Source organism: Oryzias melastigma, linkage group LG15, assembly GCF_002922805.2.
Source record: "Oryzias melastigma strain HK-1 linkage group LG15, ASM292280v2, whole genome shotgun sequence".
Lineage (NCBI taxonomy): Eukaryota > Metazoa > Chordata > Actinopteri > Beloniformes > Adrianichthyidae > Oryzias > Oryzias melastigma.
Genome location: NC_050526.1, coordinates 13,425,758 through 13,440,694, shown reverse-complemented (window position 1 = coordinate 13,440,694; position 14,937 = coordinate 13,425,758). Strand labels below are relative to the sequence as shown.

General features: G+C 38.1%; 1 protein-coding gene across 13 annotated transcripts in view; it reads left to right on the top strand.

Moving 5' to 3' along the window:
- LOC112161848 (regulating synaptic membrane exocytosis protein 1) overlaps positions 1–14,937 on the top strand; it is a 112,525-nt gene that overhangs the window by 3,565 nt on the left and 94,023 nt on the right. For all 13 annotated transcript variants that reach the window (XM_024297323.1, XM_024297324.1, XM_024297334.1 and 10 more), the window contains exon 2: positions 2,035–2,109. In XM_024297323.1, coding sequence (XP_024153091.1) covers positions 2,035–2,109 — 75 coding nt within the window. The remainder of the gene's footprint in view (positions 1–2,034; positions 2,110–14,937) is intronic.

Sequence of the window (14,937 nt, the reverse complement as noted above, 5' to 3'; positions counted from 1 at the left end):
TTTTTGCAGCTTTATTTTGATGTATAAAATACTTTTTTTTATTAAAAGTGGCAGCTTGAACAGGCGTTGCAGAGACTGGTGTGAGCCATTGACATGAATATCAATGGACTTAGCAATCCCTCCCGTATTCCAAATAGGAAGTCCCTGCTAGTTGCAAGAAGGCCAGAGTTCCATAGACTTCCATTGAGAAATAGACAGTTATTACTCAGTCGTTTTATTTGTCAGAATAACCATCCTTGCTCTGATACATTCTTAAGATGTTCTTTCTAATCCCGATTTTTTTAAAGATATTTTTTCTTTATCACAAGTTATTCAAGTAATAAACTGACCAATCAGATGCCTCAGTAAAAGCATGTGGTGTTCGCTGGCCCCGCTTCAAATATTTGATTGACAGATTATCTCGAGTTTGCTTTCAGTGGGAGGGGTGTGGACTTGGAACAAGCCAGAACAAGCTCACTCATGATTGGTGACAGCAGTTCCTCTAAAAACGTGACTCAGCGGGACTCGGACTAATCACTGTCGTGAGGTGGCAATCGGTTGCAATATGGCGGTAGATATGTCAGGAAGTGACGGCGAAGGCCCTGGCCTGATTTCGCGAGGGCTGGGGGCAAGGCATTTCCTATGGGGGACCTCCACACTTATTATGTCCAGTTCTTATAAATGGTCTAGTGTGAGTGCATCATTAGTCTTAAACCAAAGAAGTTTAAAGAAATCTAAGGCCCATTGAAGTTAGCTGTTTTGTATCTGCATTTGAGACAGTAGAGCGAACTCAGGATCACAAGCTTAGAGGTTGAATGTGCCTCTTGTTGCAAAATATCAGCTAATGAGCTTTTGTGGTTTTGGTATCAGCGCTTTTTACATACACTGAAGGCATTGATTGTGGATGAATACGAATGCTTAAACTTCTTTGGGTCTTTGGGCCTATATGGTTGTTGCAAGGATGTCCTATAACCCCTCCTGTTCCCAAACTATGACTTTTAGGTCACATTTGTTCAACAGCAAAATCAAGCAGTCCTTAAGCTTGTGGGATTGAGTACTGAAATATGTCCGATACCTGTTGGCTGACCTTACAGATGGTGTTAACAGTAAACAAGAAAAACCATACATTGTTCTTTCTCAACAAGTTGTCTGTTTTTGTGCCAGTTTGCCTATAGAAGCCTTTTTTATATTTAGAACTTAATCCAACATGTTGGTTCTGTGTCTCCAATGCTATTATGCTTCACTTGACTGTGTGGAAAAAAATTCACATTTTTCTGTAAGGTGGTGAATCACTTCAACAATCAGTTTAAACAGTTCAGCAGTGGTTGGGATCCTAAGATTCTATTTCATATTAATTAGAACAGCTCCAAATTTTACAAACAATGCTGACAGACTTTAGATCTATAGATCTCCCATTTATTACATTTGCAAAACTTTTCTGTAAAAAATTTTACCAAAGCAAGACGGGGAAGTTAAATCAACTCTTTGAACAAATTTAATTACTTAAGCAGTTCACACAAAACCTTTAGCAGTTTTTGATGTGCCAAAAATCTCTCATAATGAGTGAGAGGGGTACCACAGTATTGACAATAGAGAGACACGTCTTCGGTTTTAGACAGCGTGGGTGCTGGCAGGGAATTCTCTCTTGAGCTCCCTCTGTGATCAGTCTGATCAGAGCTTACGGCTCATGTATATGGATGAGATGGTTCTGAATCACACAGTGAATTTATCAGTGAACATACTGCAACCATGTCACTGCTGTTTAAGGCCTGTCATACTGTGTCAGTATTGACAGAGATCTGTCACTGGAACTCCTTAAGGTACGGCAAACAATGGCCATGAGATTAAATAAGGATCTTTACTCAACCTTGATGATAAACTTTTAGATTGTTATTTTAGCCATCAAACCTGTTTAGGTTGTAAATCATAACTTGTGGCAGTTAATCACAGGGAGTCAGAACACTGAGTTCCAATGCAAAAATTGATAAATGAGAGACCAAAACAGAATGGTGCACTCACTCTGCTTTTTTTTCTTTCTCCTACTTTCCCTATCAGAGAGGAGAAGCCTATTCAAGCAAGAACGGTAAACCTGGTTGGGCAAAAGAAACCTCTACAGCAAAACGACGTCCGGTAAGTGCCCCTCTTCCTAAACTCTATTCAATCCAGGGATAATGGGTACCAGTGGACACAAGATACCGCTTTCTATCTGCTTTGGATTGAGGTCTTCGACTGAACAGCATCCAGTCAAGACTTTGTTCTGTAAATGTGCTGCTTGCTTCTCAAATCTAGTTTACACCTCAAGTTTGGTTTATTGTTACAGCTTTCAGATATATAGTGTGTCAATGACATCTGCCTCAGCTGATTGGACTGGAAAACATCTGCTGGAAGCTTCACTTCGTTCCACTTTGAGTGACTTGTTATCCTGTTAAACATACTTTCCTACTGTCGATGCTGTCTCTCATCTGTCACACCGCCTCTGCTGTAAAACAGGACACAGACAGTCTACTTATCCCTGTCCCAGTGATGTTGAGTCATTAAGGATTAGGTGATCTCATCCACCTCTGTAAACTCTGAAGGCTGGATTGAGAGGCTCTGAGGGCCCAACAGCTTTTTGACTCTTCTCTAAACTTGTTCATCTGGAGTGAAAACTTGACTTCTAACAAGCATCAGAATCCATCAGAATGACTATGTTTGTTTCTATTAAAGTTTTTCTGCTTGTCTTTCACTTTTCAGAGTTCGATTGGAACTAATTACAGTATTTGTCGGAGTATTAGTCGCCTTTTTTGCATAGTTTGGCCAGGAGTGTGACATCCTCGAGTGCGACTGTTTGATTATTTAAACAAAAAAAAAATAGGTATGTGATTGTGATTTTTCTACTGACAATCACTAGAGGGCACTGTAAGTGTGTGTATCAGTCTTTTCTACTGACAGCAGTGCAGAAGAAGAAGTTCAAAGCGACAGAGGCAATAAAAAATGTAACAGATTTAGTGATTTAAATTGATATGAAGAGTTCAGTTGACTTGTTAGCATTTTATTTGTGCTATGGTTATATGAATAATTGTTCATATTAATAGTTCATATTAATTGTGTATACAAATATACTATAAAGCTAAATACGGTTAGGGTAGTGAAGCGTGTATATATTCAGTCTATTATTATCAATTCTGTTGTTATGATTTGCCTTTCAACATAAGATGTCTGCTATTGGTCCTGTATTTTGTTTAGTAAATTTCTCCCAAAAGGGTGATTAAAATGATGTTTATTTCTTCTTTACTTAGCTTTTTTTGCATCTGGGACTTAAAGTTCAAGAAACATGTTTTAGTTGGAATCATATTGAAGTAGCGATGAGCAATGTAAAATATGTACTTTTGATACAAAAAGCTCAGAATTTAAACATTCATAGCAAATGAAAAATGTCACAATGAACCTTGAGCAATATTAAATATATATATTAGCTCATCAATTACATGTAGTTAGCTCCAGCCGCTTTAAAACAACCCATACTGCCATCTGGCTCTTGACTGTTACAACACCCAACTAAAAACATCATCACAAGCGGTGGTGCTGTTTATTGCAATAGTTTGCTATATTATCTGTTTTAGTTTCTGCCAATCCTGTACTTTTACTATAAATAAAGTGTGCAGGGACATCTTTTTGTAAAACTGTTTTTTGAGCTAGGCCTTTGAGGTCAGATAAAAAGAACAATTTATAGTATATGTAGTTTATTTCAGTATTTGCAGCTTGCACCATAATGTGGAGTAAGAGGATGGGTCATGTTATGAATGACCTTAAATTTGATGAGAAATATTTGAAAATACTTCCATACAATAAAGCACTTTTTGTAACAAATGTAATATTTAAGTGCAAGTAAGAACTTTCTAAGTGTGAGAATTGTTTTCAAAAGGCTTTTTCAAATAAATAAAGAACATAACAAATGTTTGTCTTGTAGGTTTCTGCACTAAAAAAACTTGTTAAATTTAAAACCACTTAATGCAGAAGCTGTACATTTCTGTTTGTTTGCAGAGTTTCCAACTAATCATATGGAGAGAGTGGGCGGTTAGAGGTTTGGTTTCTCTGAAATGCTTCCCATCTTTTTTAGATTAAGCTTCTCTTCTACTGTTAGATGGGGTTGGAGGCTTAATGGGTTGGATGGGAACAGTTTTTTTATGATTAAAGCTCTCAGTGATCATCTGTTCTTTAACACAGCTTGTTTGTGGGAATAGTGTATTTGATCTGTTCTTGATAATCGTTTATTTGATCTTGGTTTGATAATAGGGACTTAAACTGTCCTAAGAAACAGTGGTAAAGTTGTTTTAAGAGATCAGAAATGCTGGATTATGTATGTTCTGTGGACTATACCTCAGCATGCAAATGTCGTTGAATCAGTAGTAGGTGAGTCTGTAATGATCATATTTTCTGTATAATAAAGGCAAATAAAAACCTTAATTAAAAAAAAAAATGAATAAAAAGAAAATGTGCCTTATTAATTCTTGTTGTGCTTACTGATGTAGCAATTTTTGGTGGTTCATGGTAGTCTGTCAAAATGTCAGTCTACTTTCTTTAAATTTTTTTTTTTTTTAGATTTGCAAACAAGGTTGGGTGTTAATGTGAATAAGCTAACATGACTAAGGTGTATTGGCGTTGGCCTGTAATTTTTCTTTTACATGTTCCTAACAGGGTTGGGAGTTATCTTAGTCACAGTAATGTTTGTTTTAGTGGTAGCCTATCAGTCTGTTTTTTCCAAGTCTCGCAAATACGTTTGGGTGTTATTGCAATGCTAAGGCAGCTAGCATATAGCATTTTCTGACTGTGTGTGTATTTTTAACGTTATTAACAGGGTTGGGAGTTAGCTTAATCACAGCGATGTTTGTTTAGTGTTAGCCTGTTAGTTATCCGTCAGTTTTGATAAAGTGTTGCAAACAAGGTTGAGAGTTACAGGTATTGCTAATATGCTAGTGTGGCTAACATGTAGCATGTTTAAAAACAAGTTGTAGAATAAATGAGAACACAGTTAATTAAGTCTATCTGACTGACTTATTGCTGACTCTTTTGTTTCGCTTAATGTGCCTGTTAGTTAAGTTCGAAAATAGACTATTTATTGATGGTACTTATTATCATTTGTATTATTCTTATACAGTGGACCTTAAGTCTGCTGGATCACATCTGTTTTTCTATGGAACCCCACAGCATTCTTCCTTGGCCACTTTTCCCATGTTCTTCCAAAGAAAACAAGACACACTCACTATTCTTGCTACAGTTTGATCATATTGAAAAGTATCATTTTATTTTTATAGCTAGGTGTAGTATCTGGTTAAAAACAACTTAAAAATACACTTCAAAAGAAAATTAAAATTCTGCAGCTTGTGGTTCTTTTTTGTGTTAACATTACATTTTGCAGCTAATTTCATGCCTAACTTTTGTAGAAAAAGCTTTGGCAAATGAAAATGATGGGAAACACTCTAAATAAGATTTTTATTTACAAATTCAGTGTAACTAAAGAGGTTTGTCAGCACAACTTGCTGGTCTGCAAAGAAGTGTTTATAAATGTGTTCAGGAACTTGAAGCCCCAACAGTTTTTGTCTGTATTTCTGGCTCAAAATTGCACTAAAGGTGCAATCAAAAATGCAGCCACTCACCATCACACTACCACCCCATCCTCGCCTGTTTGTGTGGTTTTCTTTCTATATTAGGTTTTAGTTTCACTCCAAAGAAGATTGCCATTGACTTGTCAAATTGAGATATTTCTTTGTGTCTTTCTTGCATCTTTTTTATTGGCAAATTATGAACTCTGAGCATAACTGACTCAAGAAAGGCCTACAGTTTTCAGATTGTTTTGTTTCTGTCATAAATGTCTTAAATTAGCTTACATTGTGTTCTTTGAGTTGTATCGGTTGATCAGTCAGAGGCTACTCAAAGCACAGCCAAACAGTGCTGAAAACACAATGATAGAATATTTCTTTAACTTTTGTTTCTGGTAACTACGCACTCTGACACACTAGAGGTTTGTGTTTATTTCTTCTGTCAATCATATATATTACATCTGTCTTACATGATCAACATGTGGCCATTTGTCCACTTTATGGCAAATCTAGCAGACTCAATTTCACCTCCAAAACAACTGATTAAACCAGTTGAGTAAATTGTTAGTAAAGGTATTTATTTCTGGAAAAGAAGTCACTATAGGTGGAGATTCTGGTATTTTAATATGGATCCGTGAACTTGTATGTACGAACGGAACGAATGTAGGCTACACGGTAGTGTAGTGGTTAGTGCTCTTTGATACCCTGTTTCAAATCCCGGCCTGGACCTTCCTGTGTGGAGTTTGCATGTCCTCCTCGTGTGTGCTTGGGTTCCAGGGGTTTAGGTGATCGCCAGGTCCTGTTTGAAAACAGGAACTAATCTCCACAAAGTTGTTGATTGAACTGCTGGTAAAGTAGCTGCACATTGAATCAGCATCACAACCATTTTGTTGTCAAGTCTACAGAACTGTTCTGTGGCATACTTCCTCAGGCAAGCCAAAATTTCAGTGACTGAGGACAGAAGCTCCAAAGCTACCATGGGAAGGGGGGTTAAATGTACCCCGGTGCTAAACAAATAGTGTTCTGTCATTAGGCCCTTGGTTTCTGTAAAAACCCAATGGAGAGTAAGGATGTTTACACCTCACTTTCCATCCATCCATCCATTTTCTTGACCGCTTCATCCCTTTCGGGGTCGCGGGGTGCCGGAGCCTATCCCGGCCACTGATGGGCGAAGGCGGGGTACACCCTGGACAGGTCGCCAGTCTGTCGCAGGGCCTCAATCACACACCCATTCACTCTCACATTCACACCTAGGGACAATTTAGAGTCACCAATTAACCTATGAAGCATGTTTTTGGACGGTGGGAGGAAGCCGGAGTACCCGGTGAAAACCCACGCATGCACGGGGAGAACATGCAAACTCCACACAGAAAGGTCCCAGCCGGGATTCGAACCGGGGCCTTCTCGCTGTGAGGCGAGAGCGCTAACCACTTGCGCCACCGTGCAGCCCCTACACCTCACTTTGACATGTGTCATTTGTCCTTTGTCCCCTGATGATGGAAACTATGGAAATGGCCCAAAGGCTTCGTAGTAACATCGGCGATCCCTGGGAATGGTGAGGAGTTCCTTCCATGCTTCCCTTAGGGATTGGCTGCTATCCTGGTCCTCCCACGAGTGCACTGGTGAGACCAACACTTCCACGTTTGTGGAACCGGTTTAGTAGGAGAAGACATACAAAGAATATGATGTATTTGGTGGTGTATTTGATGCTGAATTTTAGCTTGGTAAACAGCCTACTGTTTAATGAAGCCATAGGCTCTAGCAATTCCTGCAACAATTTTTGGAATGAAGTGGGTGTAGACCAGGGGTGTCCAAATTTTTGGATTAATGATCAGGCCTAGTCCATAGTATACCTAGACAAGGATACTTAAAATAAACTTCAAGCATACTACTCTTTGAAAAGTATCATGTACTATACAAAAAGTAAAACTATTTTCTATGAAAACTGCTTTGTCTGTACATGATCTACTCTAGGGTTGTCCAAAGTCAGTCATCAAGGGCCGGCCTCCTGCTAGTTTTCCAGAAATCCTGCCTAATCTGGTGGTGATTACCTGGATCAAGTGTGTTTGGCCAATAAGGAGCTTCAATGGCAGGTTGGTTGGAAAACATGTAGGACACTGGCCCTTGAGGATTCACGGTATGTGTTGTGTAGAAAGTATACTTACTGAATACTTCTTCAGACTAAATAGCAACGTTTTATTTTAATAATACATACAGTAAATAGTATATAAAAAGTAAAATTCAAGTATAGTGCCTTCACTTTTAGCATAGACTAAGCATTCATGTAGTACACCTGTCAGAAGTCAGCACTCTGTCTCCCCTTCTGGTCACCGGCGGGAGCCATCTCCAGAGTACTGACTGCACTACATCTCCCAACAACCCCAGCGCACAGTTCCTGGATGCCGCTCAGCTGTCTCTCATTTGCCAATCACCCACAGGACACCTAAGCACTGCACAGAGCCTCACTCAGTGCAAAGGATTGCAAAGGTTCATCCTGACCTGAACTCATGTTTACCTGATCCTGCCACGTCTTTGGTTCTGCTTGTTTGCCACCTGCCCTGACCCTTGCCTGGACCCTGACCACTCTGGTTGCTCTCTGATGCTCCCATGCTCGTTGCTGACTTTTTGCCTGATTTAGATTTGTGGACTTTTAGATGTCTTAATAAACCTGCTGTAGTTGGAACCATTCATATGCCTCTTCTGTGAAACCTAAATAAAATACTTTTTGCTGAGGGTAAGACAAAGGATGCTTGTAATGTGCTTCTTCAACTGTACGAAACTTTTTTTTTCTTACCTTCAAAATTCATTAACAAAAGAAATACAGTTTTTATTCAACATTTATTGTACTTTTAAAATTGAACTCAAACAGTTCTGCTTTCTAAAAAAATATTTTTTCCTCGCTCCATACTTTACCCGAGGTTTTCCATCTGCATCGTCACCCTATTCATCCACTCAACGCCTAATTTTGAATGATTAGAAAACAAGTAGTAATTCCAATTTTATTCTGTAAATTATTGTGCTCAAACAAAATAAAAGCTTAAATAACATTTTTAAGACCTTAAGATCCTGAAAATTTGGCACACTACCTCCCATAAAAATGAATACATTCTTGCTCCTTGATGGTAATATGTCTACTATGCTGTCTTTCTAATGTAAATGTTTAGAAAATTAGCATCTCAGGTGCCTTAAAAAGAATAACACAGATGATGTCTTACAGGTTTTGAAACAAAAAGAAATTTGGAGAAAAACATATAATTTACTGTATATTGAATGGCTGGACTTTAGGCTGTTTTGTTCATGCATGCCACCGTGCTACACCACCAAGTGATTTAGTTAAAATTAATATATTTTGTTCTTTTTTTCAATTTATTCTCTTCTCTCTCGCTGGGAAGTATTGCTTTATTTAGCTCCAGAATATTAATATTTGCACAAATAGGATATATTTCCAAATATCGATATATTTCCTGTGCACAGGCCAAACAGACTTCCCCTTTAATTATGCCAGGATGGAAAAAAATATTTGGCAATATCATCTGTTATATAAAACCACAATAGGGGGATAACAAATGACATGACATTTTTACAAATGGGACGTTTTTTTTTAATACTATTTAATTTTAAGGAGTCAGCAACTGAGCTCTGTAAATTAGCTCCTATATGGTAATTAATGTGTGAATATGTAGTGTCTGTGTGGAGGTGTCCTTGTGTTTGTGTGTTTACATGCTGTGTGGATGTGTATTTGTGCTGCCTGGCTGTGTATGGCATTGCCAGGCCATATGGAGCTCTGTCTGGGGAGCACACTACCCACTTATCTGTGCTGTTGGCTCTGGTACTCTCTCCATCTGTCTCCCATCTTCCTCTCTCTGTCATTCCTTCCTCCATCGTGCTGTCGTTCTCTCTTTATCTTCATATTTTGTTCGTTTTCCATTTCCTACTGCTTTCATTCGCTCTCTTCATTTTCTACACTACGGTTTCCGGTTTACATTAGCAGTTAAGTGATGTGTGACAAAGCCAAATGTTTTCTCGGATTTCTTCTTCCCACACTTGTAGTCATCGCGATCGTCCTCATCAAAGTTTCAATGGCGATGACCTCAATCAACAGCATCAGTCACATTAGGCAGAACTGGTCAGTTCAGGTCAGAATGGAACAATCTGCCGCTGTGGCTTTACAACCAATCATCTCCATAAAGTTTGGGGTTTGTAAATATTCAGTAAGACATTCAAGAAGGATCTAATAAATCGAGGAGGTCACATAGAAGATGGCGCCAGTGTGTGTTGTTGTTGTTTTTCGTTTATTCTTATATGTATATTGATGATCGTCTGTATTTCTGTGTTTTTTTTGGGGTTGCCCTGGGATGGGATGTGTGAGGGGTTGTTGCTGTCTGTTATTGTTTGGATTTTCATATCTGAAATAAAAAAAAATTAAAAAAAAAAAGAAGATGGCGCCAGAAACAATCTCTTGAAGCGGAAATTTAGCAACTTTAGCCGGTTGCGCAAGTGGAAATTTCCTGAACTTTAGGAAACCCTTTCAAAAATGATATTTTAAAAACTTTTCAGAGCTATCAGCTTTTAAATGTGAATAAACTGTTAAGCAGTTTAGTGCGCAAGATGAGCTTCAATGGGACAGAGAATGTTAATCGTTTTATTTCTTTCAAGTCAATATTAACAAGTGTTCAAATTTGTATAACTACACTTGTTTATAATCGAACTTTACCTAAGCCGTCGAAATACCATGTTTTTTTTCTCTGTGACATAGTGTCACAGAAAAAAATGACAAAAAGGGTTTAAAAAAGACAGAAGAAACAGGAAAGAAGGTCAAAAGCATAAAACAGGGGGTTCTGAGCCAGGACTTCTGGCCAATGATTTTGGGCCTTAATTATGTTTTTATTTTGTGGCCGGCTCTGGCAGGGGGAGGGACTTCTAGCTTTTAATTTTCTGATGCCATATTTTTTCTCTGTAGCCAGATTGTCTTGAATGAATCTGGCATGTTTTTAACGACCAGCGCAGAACGGTCAGGAGACAACTTTAATCTCAAAGCTTTATTCCTACAACTTGCAAATTTGCAACTCATAACATACCGTAGCGATTGATTTTACCAACAATTCAATTCAGATAATTTGTGGTTGACGACACGATTCATAGTCGATTTTGGTTTATTTTGAATGATCGGATTTGATCCAATTCACTGACCTAAAATCGATCAAGACATCGTCAACCAGTGTGACTCATAGATAAATATCTGGTACTGAACAGTGGAGGGGAAGTTTTCCAGATTCTTTGTATTTCTTGCAAGATAATGAAATTAAAAATGTGAATAAACAAACAAGTAAACAAGCATCAAAGGCAAATCCATTCTCATTGTGGGTTCACAAAGTTCATCCCACTGTTGTTTTCAAATAATCCAAAGGGAACATTATTAGAACACTGTATGGTCACATGACTTTACTAAATTCAAAGTGTTTCCACACATTGGACTGAGATGATGATTGATCAGATTTTGCTGTCGTCATGTGAGTTGTCCTTACAGTAAAATAAACCTACCATGTCTCCAAATGGTATTTTCCAATACTGATATAATCAATCTATTTCATCTTGAAGCGATTTTGTAATAGTATTTGATGTACAACTTGCCTCAGATAAATCTGGTTGGATCGGAATATAAGTTAATTAATTGTCGTACCCCTAAGAAGTTTATATCATAACCCCTCAAAAATCTATAAAAAAAAGCACTTAGAGTGAAACTGAAGCAAGTCCATGTCCCAATGACACTCTCCTCCAGAAATATAGAATGGTGCTGAATGGAAATATTCAGCACTACTCATAAAGAGGATTACCTTGTTTTACTGTGTCAAAACTACAGAAATAGATAATGCAGTGATCAAATGACTTCAAAATTAGAGTCAGTATAAAGTATTTTTAGATTGTCTGGTTCCGTGACAGCGACACCATTTCTGCAGGAAACATACATGCCACAGCAGAGTGGTGGAGAGTGAAAAACAAGAGAAAAGCGAGGATAAAGAGTGGGCGAAAAAGCAGTGAAAGAGGAAGAGGAGGAAGGGAAGGTGAGAAGGAGAGGAGGAAATAAGGAGCAAAGTGAAAATGTTGAAGAAGGAATGCATAGTTCCCTTTGCTGCTTGTATATTGGTGTTTTTGGCTGCATCGAAGTACACTGCATCAAAAAAGATGCTTTTAAAGAGAGATAATGTTTCCTGAGTTTTCAAATGACGCTTGTTAGGATTCTGTAAACATCTTCAGCTGATGTCTTGAGTCAGCACTTTTGCGTTTCCAGAGTGAACTTTAATAAAAATGTATTAAAAACCCACTCCAATGATGGTTTTTTTTTAAACTTGTCCTTGTGAGCTTTTTTTAAAGATAGAGGACACATATAAAGAAAATAAAGCTCAAAACTACATTTCTGAGAATTTCTTTATTTAAGTCGTTGTGAATCAGGAGCTGATGAAAAAAATGACGTTGAAAAAGATTGTATTTGTGACATAGAACGCATGAAACATACTGTAAGGTCCTTGCTCTGCTCCATTGTGATGCATCCATTTGTAGACGACTAGATCCATGAATCATGCATCCAGATCAAAACTGTACAGCTGGATAACGCCAATTTTGGTCGCCATTTTTGTTATGTTGGGGGTGTTTGGGGCTGTGAGCTAGCAAGAGAACGGCAACGGTCCCACCCACAACTCAGAGGTGAAACTCTAATGAACTCCTGCCGCTCGGCAGAAACTATGTCCAAGAAAACAATGCAGGTATTTGGATTTTGGCTAAAAACTGCTCAATCATGATAAAAAAACCCCACAGGGAATGCTCTCAAAAGCAAAAAGATGATCGGAGTGGGGCTTTAACTTGTCTAAAAAACAAACATATTGGTAATGTCATTCAGAAATTTAAGTATTTTAATTAATTTTGCATGTAGGTCATCTAATCACAAGGACACATATTTTTTATTTACAGCAGGAAGCTTTTCTAGAAAACATGTCCAAACGTACTGAAAATATTATGATGCAATAATTGTGTGACGGCAAGACCTATGTGGTTTGACCTTTTAACACCTAAGACGTCACCGATGATACCAAAATAACACACGCTCCTGTCACAGCTCTTTAATCAATTATGGCAAATCAGCTATTTCTGTAGAGAATAGTGGCTTTTTACTGCTGTAAGGTGTTGCATATGAGCAGAAGGTTGCTTTTCTCCACTTCAGAATCAGCTGGAATTATGTCAATGGTCGAAGAGTTAAAGTAGACTAAAGAATGTAAACGCCGGAGCTATCCTTTAAAGGTGTTAAAGGGTCTCAGACTTGGTAAGTCTAGACTTTACAGCAGGGATCTCAAACTCACTTTACCTTTGCGGCCACTGAAGGCAGAGTCTGGTGTGGCTGGACTGTATGGGGTTCCATTTGTACCAAAAATAGGTTTTTGCATCCACTGTCTATATCTTTGGTTTTTTGTCCATGCCTACTGAACAAGTTTATTGAACATTTGTTCATGTCTATGTACTATGTGAGCAATATTTTCTACATATCCTATAAAACGACAGGAGTTAACGGCGCTAGCAACTATTGCTAAGAACCTTTCTGATGACCAGATCCAGCGACAATTACAAATGCAAAGCTTTAAGCATAAAGCAAGATGAAAAGTCACAAAGCAAATACAAAGCTGTCATCAAAGAAGTGTGGACATGAAGAAGATATTGCTTAGTACACATTGAACCTTCACATTAATGCGGGGGCCATAAATATCAACTTGGGGGCCACAAATGACCCGCCAGTCAGTTTCGAACAAACTTAATTTTTTTTTTTTTTTTAAATAGAAAATGTTCGTAATGATGCGGTCCGCCTTTATACTGGTTGTGCTTATTGATGTCCATTGATTTTTTTGTAGTACAGGACAGGATGCACAAAAATGTGTCAAAATGTTGTTCGACTTGTGATATGCACTGTCCTTTAACTGTTTGTAAATGACAAAGTTTTGTTAGTTTACCTTTTTTCCCCCTTTTCTCACTTATTACTTTATAGTTACTTTTTAACATTTAGAAACTTTTTTAAAATTTTTATTTAATAAAAGAGCCACATGTGACTCCGGAGCCACAGGTTGCAGACCACTGGGGTTGGAGGGGAAGAATTCAGATTTTAGCCTATTTCTTGTAATCTTGGAGACAAACTTTTCTTTGACTAATATCTTTTGTTTTGTTGCTATAAACCATATTAGAGGGAAGTTTCCGATAGGCAAAAATAATAAGAGAATCATCTCATTTTTGAAGCATATTTGTCAATCCAAAAAAAAAAAAAAAATTAAATGGCATGGAAATAAGGATTTACATCTTATAGTGCCCTCTTCAGGCTGGAGGGATATTGATATTTATGTTTTAAAACTTGTCAACGATCGATACACCCATTGCAGCCCTATAAAGCAGTTTCAAAGTAGAGCACGTAAATCACAGCTAATAGCTCAGCAGGAGTCGCAGCATTTCTTCTGTAATGGGGTTTCCTCTCAAACTGTGTCTTTAGTAGATTTCTGCTGAAAGAGAAATCAGCCACAATAAGAGATGGAGGGGGAGGGAAGGGTTCTCCCAGGCAGCTCAGCTTGATGAGTTCTCCAACGGAAGACAGGGAGAGGAAAGGCGTGGAGGAGGAACAGCAGTGCTTTGGCACGAGGCGGGAGAAGCAGCAAGTGAGAGATTCTCCATGTCCTTTTGGCCATATGGTGAGCCGCTGTGCCACAGGCCAGCACAAACCTGCTGTAGTGGTGGTTTAAGGATGCAAGCAGGGGAAATGGCACAGCTCACCAGCATCTATACACGTCAAGGGTTCCGTATACTCACATCTTTATAGTGGATATTGACCAGGCTTGAAATGCCTTCTGTCATTATGTTGTCTCACAATGACAATCATTCCTCAATGATCAATAGTAGAACAGAATAGAACCCAAATGCTGGACAGCCGGAGAAAAGCGGACTTAACAAAAGCATAAAGAACAATCGTACTCTGAAAGGCTCCGGCATTTTCTAAAGAGGAGGATGACAAACGAAATGCTGGAGTGGGGATTAAACAGAACCCAGGTGTGAAACAACAAAAACAAAAAGACCTTAAAACCAGAATAATAAAGGAAATTCACGAGGGCTTCAAAATAAAACAGGAAGCAGTTATTCCAAAACAAAAAATATAAAATCCATACATATAAGCACAAACGAGGATTTCATAAATCAAAGATTTGAAAGAAAATGACAGAAAATATAGTGTCACGCAAGAACCAACAAACTTACAAATGCAATGGAACATTTTAAGTGTCAGATTCACGAAAAAAAATGAAACTTTTTGAAATTGAAATTTCTTTTATGCCTATTGAAGTAAAAAAAAAAAGGTAAG